Source organism: Nicotiana tabacum, chromosome 17 (assembly GCF_000715075.1).
Source record: "Nicotiana tabacum cultivar K326 chromosome 17, ASM71507v2, whole genome shotgun sequence".
Lineage (NCBI taxonomy): Eukaryota > Viridiplantae > Streptophyta > Magnoliopsida > Solanales > Solanaceae > Nicotiana > Nicotiana tabacum.
The window spans coordinates 81,313,228-81,319,304 of record NC_134096.1 but is presented as its reverse complement, the minus strand read 5'-3'; the positions used below and the strand labels follow the sequence as shown (position 1 = coordinate 81,319,304).

General features: G+C 37.4%; 1 protein-coding gene across 2 annotated transcripts; it reads right to left on the bottom strand.

Moving 5' to 3' along the window:
- Nucleotides 1-443: 443 nt before the first annotated feature.
- On the bottom strand, nucleotides 444-5,554 carry LOC107778703 (putative pectin methylesterase CGR2). Of its 2 annotated transcripts, none has more exons than XM_016598991.2 (7): nucleotides 5,327-5,554; nucleotides 4,439-4,587; nucleotides 4,240-4,279; nucleotides 3,925-3,960; nucleotides 2,761-3,135; nucleotides 1,803-1,858; nucleotides 444-981 (listed from the first exon to the last, which is right to left on the bottom strand). In XM_016598991.2, the coding sequence occupies exons 2-7, from the start codon at nucleotides 4,553-4,555 to the stop codon at nucleotides 829-831; spliced, it is 777 nt and encodes a 258-aa protein (XP_016454477.2). In that variant the 5' UTR covers nucleotides 4,556-4,587; nucleotides 5,327-5,554; the 3' UTR covers nucleotides 444-828. The 2 variants fall into 2 exon arrangements, with proteins under 2 accessions (XP_016454477.2, XP_016454478.2); XM_016598992.2 differs by having other exon boundaries at nucleotides 5,267-5,446.
- Between the last annotated feature and the right edge of the window lie 523 nt (nucleotides 5,555-6,077).

The following is a 6,077-nucleotide window of genomic DNA, read 5'->3' as shown; positions in this document are numbered from 1 at the left end:
GCGGGTCAATGACCCCATCATTTATTGACTCAACTTATTTTGACCCGCCCAAAATCAACCAATCTGCCCATTTGACACTCCTACATAATATTAAGCTGCAAACTTTGTTTGTTGTTGTACTTCTTATTTGCTGGAAGAGATTTTTAAGTTTTTGTAACAGTGGATAAGAGCAGTTGGATATTGCTTTCAGAAATTTGAGTCATACCGAAAAAAAATGGGGGGGGAGGAGGAATTTTCAATTCTGCCATGCTGAAGTTGGCCTGTCTAAGAATCAACTAGACTCCAATTCATTTACTCTTAATAATATGTTCTTACAGTTCAGTTACTTCAGTAGTAGCATTTCCCTTTTAAGAGATTTTAGAACAGTGCAGGGATAGATATCTGGTTCAAGAGTATTAGATGAGATGGACAAAAATGTTAGCAGATTATACCATACCATGCCATGCTTTAAGAAGCTCCATAGTCTTTCAATAGCAATTGCAATTTAGTTTGTGGTAGAACAGAGAAATTTTACGCTAGTATAGAAACATCCTGATAATAAAGATGTAGGCAACAAATAATACAGATGCAAACAATTCATACCAAATAGCGAACCTATTACCTATATCACGTGTTGACTGTATGAAATTTATGAAAATCAAACTTTCAACTTTCAATTAGTCTGCTTGTACATATTGAATTACTCAAAATGATGCAGGATATTTTTCTTCATTCCTGCTTCTTTTTTCCCTTGCTGTGGGAGGTGCAAAAATGAAACTTAAAAAGACCTGCTAAAAATATCACCGACAATGAAGAGATTGCTCTCTTAACTGTGAGATGGTTGATGTGTCAATGGAATGATTTAACATGGAAAATCTGACACCTAGACTTGTATCCATCATTCGCTGCAGCTTTCTCAAACTTTTTCATTGCAGCATCGTTCTCTTGTAGGCTGGTCTGCACAAAGAAGCGTGCCCACCAAGAAGGGCTCCGCATTTTTGCCTTTACATGGAAAGCAAATAGTTTGTCAATTCTTTTATTTATCATTTCAGAGCAGAATAAACAACGGAAAAAGTGATACAGAAACCATATCTTCATTAGATCAGAGAATGTAGATACTTGACAATTGAGTGGCTCTGAACACTGTTTTCAGATTATCATACAATCACAAACCTGGTGTTGTGGATAGTACTTGGTATTGCAACATCAGTTTTCAAGTTTGTTTTGTAATCTTACCACTTAATCTTTCAAGTTAATTCTTTGCTTAACGGTTATCGGAAACAGCCTCTCTACTCCTCCGGAGTAGGGGTAAGGTCTACGTACACACTACCCTCCTCAGACCCCCACTTGTGGGATTTCACTGGACTGTTGTTGTTGTTCTTTGCTTAACGGTATAAAGTACCAAAACAGAAAGCTCTCTGTAACCACAAAAAGCATTCAACCAATAAAAATTCAACATTGTCTCTGTCACTCAAAAATTCACCAGATATGCTTCTTAGATGTGGTCACTACCCTACAAGAGGAAGCTTTGTACTTCTGATCACTTTTTTCACCATCAATCACCAAAAGAGCATCACTGGACCTACTCTAATGTTGAATTCGCCAGAAATAAATTCCAGTCCACTTGTGAATTCAACTTCATTAATATACAAGAAACATCAACTATACGCATTCAATTGAAGTAATCTACTCTAGTAGGACAGAGAGTACCACGATAGGAAGAAACTGAAAGTGCATGTAACAGCGAGTAAATCAGTCAACAATCAACTGACAACAATTACCAACCCAAACAAGTGATAACTGAATGAAGAGTTGTAACTTACAGGACGTCCAAACTTGGATAGCTCAGCGACTTTAGCTCTAGAGTGACCTGGGTAACCTGATAATTTAGAACAATAGAAAAATTAACATAAGAGCAAGTAAAATGAACCACAAAGTGCTTTCAATAAACAATAGATGTTCTCCTCGTGGTACCCTAGGAGGGGAAGATATTTATCTCTCAAAAGCAATTATTTCAATCAATCATGTGTTGTATGGTCGTGACAAAGCTAGACCTTTAACTTACGTGGGAAACTGTCTTACAGATTTCTTTTTTCCTTTTTAATTTTTCCCTTTTGGGTGGAGCAAAGGAAGCTTATAAGATTTAAACTTTCTAGTAAATATCCGAAGCATAGAGGGGGTTGCCCGAAACTGAGCAAATTCTTTGCACGGCAGCTGCTATCAACCCCGCCTACCAAACAAAAGAAGGAACCATCCATCGTTGGCCTTATTAGAGCATTTATATTCTCATAAACAGAATAAGTGGATCTAATGAGGATCCTTTTTCTCTCTTTTTTTTTCTTTTTGATTGGTAAACCCCACCCCGCCAAATCCCCTGCCCAGGAGTCAAAAGGACCCTTTCCCGCTTTGCTCCTTTAGTGACTTGAACTCCCTACCTCTTGGTTGGAAGTGGAGTCCTCTTGCCACTGAAGCAACCTCACTTGTTAATTCTAAAACCAGGCTATTGTGAAGCAGTACTATACTGAATTAATGATATGAATTCAATTTGTGTAAGGTCAAACTGTCCACTACAATTAGGCATCCCTAGTGAGTAATTAAGAGAGAGAGTCGAGTGTCAAGCATTTGTTAGCAGCCTGTCAAAGAAAATGGGACATTTGAACAGCCAGAGGGACGAAATATGGTGGGTTTATATTTCATTATCCAAAAAAGGGGTATCCAAACATCGTGAAAGTACTTAAATGAGAACTTCTCATGCAATGTTATTAAAGTTTCAAAAGCTACCTGTAACAATAACTAGACCATCGGCAGACACCCTTGCTAACTCTGGAATAGTCTTGTTTAGGTATCTAGGAGATAGGTAATCCACTGCATCCGACACGATAACAAGAGAAAATGATTTAGGCCGGTAGGGTAATGGGAATTTGATGTCTGCCACGCGTACTATTCCTCTGTGGATAAGATTCTTGCAGTTCACATCAACATCCTCAACATCATAAGGTTCAACACCCCATGCTTCAGCTTCTTCTTCTTTTAATAGTTTGGACACCACAGAACAAGTATCAGGCCCGACGTGCAAAACTTTGCGCATGCTGTCACCATATGCCTTCTTTAAGTAAGGTATAGCCAGCTGAAGCTCCGAAGTGCAGGTAAATTCACCTACAACCATTGAAAGACAAGCAATCTATAAGTTCGATAAGCTGCTCTTTTTGAACAAACTGAGTTCGCAAATACAGTACAAACTCATAGAGGAAAATTACACCCTGAAGTGAGATATGCACTCTCGAATTTGTTTAATAATCTGACCAGAAATGCCATCAGACATGCTTTCACAATCTTATTCACTGTATGTATCATTTTGAAATGGAGGAAAGAATCTTTGCAGTTCATGTTGAAGGCAAATTGCTTGATGACGTACGAATAAATGATCAAATAAGCTTTGACATATCCTTCCGCAGGTTAGATACTTAAAACAGATACACTTTTGTCCCCTGTGTAGCTTAAGACTATGACTCCGTGCCTGATCTTTCTATGACATTTTGATCAGCAATATGAAATGAAGAACGTGAATCGCGTGGCAATTCTTACAAAATTTAAAAAGATCCTAAAGGCTCTTAGCATGCTCAAAATGTGAGACTCTACCCACATAGGATGCTGAGATAGCTAACTGTATTATAGATTATGGCTCCCTATTATGGGCTTCTGAATTAGTGGTGATGAAACCTGAGAAATTCTTTGGGCTATTAACTGTTGGTAGTTGCAAGTTAAGTCCAAGGTAACAAGCCTTCAGATTCAAGGCTTTGGATCACTTGTGTATTCCTTTGTTTGAAACCCTGACCTCCCATATCCCCCGGCCCCTAGCAATGTATCATATCTATTAAATGCTGCAAAGACGAATATTTTCACGGCATGATGCAACATAGACAACCAATACATAAAGGTGCTTACCATTAAGCCTGCTGAGTGCTGAACTTCCAGAAGTACCTATTAGGGGAAAATGACCAATCAGCCAATGTATAGAAAGCCAAGTAGTATAATGAATACAATACAATAGGAAATCAGGATCTTGCTACCGTTGAGTAAAAATGAGACAATTTGAAGTATGATTTGCGAGGATAATAAAAGCCAATGACTTCTGATTGGGGTTGGAAAGACAGATATTACATGACTGATGCTACCAGTGCATGATCCCATGTAACTAGGAAGCACACACTACTTTGAAATAACTGCTTATTTTAGACCCAAAAACAAAAAAGGAATTACCTGAGCCTCGATAAAAATAGCCAACAACAAGGACAACACCCTGAAATTAGTAGATAAAAGAAAAGCAAAATGCATTAGATTTGAATCATAGCCCCAGTTAGGAAACCAGATATTAAAAGAAAGTGAATATAATTTGCTAGAATGAATTATACTTAATCACCAATTATAGTGCCATCAGATAAGTACTTATGGAACTTACCAAAATGAGAAGGATTGTAGGTAATAAAGGAGTAGGGCGCGATTTCGGATGAAAAATGCCCCCCAGGCTTCCACCAGCAGCAAAGCGCCGTGTGGGGTTTCCGGGCCTTCTAGACATGATTGCTTTAGTGGAGTGTCGAGCCCAGAATACTACACCATGGAACCAAATTAGAAAAGGAAAATTTTAACCAACGACTCCTCACTCCATTAATAGATGTGACACAGGTAGAAACATAGTATCAATAGTAAGTGGTGCATATAAGCTAAGGCGATACAAGCTCAACATTTTATGTTCACCTTGTTTATGGAGTTGATCAATTGTTAACACAACCACTTTGTTTTATTACCAGTATATATAAATATAGTAAATGAGCTTAACTAAATAGCAATGTGCAAAGTACTACAGAAATGGAAAGCCACCCGACTTTCTTTAAATTTTAGATACGGATTGCCAAATATGAAACTACAGCCGCTCTAATTTCAACAACACAGAACTTCATTATCCGAATTCTAGCCATAGCAAAGTTTCTTAATTTTGGACGAGCTTCATAAACACCAATTACGGTTTATATTTCAACTAGAGAAATTGAATTTCAGTCACTAATATGCAATTCTTGAAGAAAACAAATGAACGTTCAAAAAGGACAATGTGGATCTGCAAAAGAGAAAACATTGCTAACAATTTAGAACACGCCCCAATTAAGATGTAAGATTTAGAAAATTGGGGTGTCAACAAAATCAAGAAAAACTACAAAAATTCAGAGATTAAATCAAAATAGAATATCCAAAAGTGAGAACAAGGCACAAATAAGAGGCAAGCAAAACCAACCAAATGATGAGAATGGAAGCTTTAGAGCAACAATTGGCAATTAGGGAAGGAGAGTGGCACCTCAGAGCGGGGACTGTATTTCTTGGATCTAATGTGTTTGTTCAAAGGTTGTTTGTTGCTAGATTTGGATCTGTTGTGTTTTTGTTGGTTTAGCACAGAAACATATGCATAGATCCCATTCCCACGCGTGTTACCTTTGCTGTAAGTTAGTGAAAACCAACCAAAAACTAGCTAGCCTCGCGGGAGGGACCCTGAAAGACAGCAAACGTCAACCACGTAGGAATGAATGGGAAATATGGCCAGTCTACGCGCCTTTATTATAGAGAGTGCGACTTAGAATTTAATAATATAGCCTTGGGGGTCCCTTGTCTTTTAATATATATACCTTTTTTGCCTATCTACACTTCACTCATGTTGCCGTCGGTGATCCCACTTTATTACTCATAATAATTACACTTAACATGAACAAATTATACTATGTGTTACTCTGTTTTTTAAACAAATGTTGTTAAAGAAAATGATATCATACCATACTTAAAACTCTTTAATTTAGATTTTCTATTTTATTAAACACCGTTATATTGTATGAAATAAAATAGAGAAAGTATTTATCTCCTATCCGTATTAGGAAAGTAATCTGAATAGATCCTCGAGTAGTGACTACTACAATTTTAAGTAGGTTTTGTTTTTCTACAACGTCTCAAAGAAATTGTTTATGAAAATGATGGAGCTGACAGTTTACATCAGTGGGTAGATGAATGTATCGGTTGTGTACTTCTTTCGTCAGATGTCTCTAAGTGTGTCGGCAGCG

What these genes read in the sequence shown, in the direction of transcription:
- LOC107778703 (XM_016598991.2), bottom strand. Translation starts at nt 4,555, where the DNA reads ATGTCTAGAAGGCCCGGAAACCCCACACGGCGCTTTGCTGCTGGTGGA. An exon ending in CTATTTTTATCGAGGCTCAG is followed by an intron (nt 3,961 to 4,239) that starts GTAATTCCTTTT and finishes TTCCCCTAATAG; the next exon opens with GTACTTCTGGAAGTTCAGCA. An exon ending in TATCCAAGTTTGGACGTCCT is followed by an intron (nt 982 to 1,802) that starts GTAAGTTACAAC and finishes TTCCATGTAAAG; the next exon opens with GCAAAAATGCGGAGCCCTTC.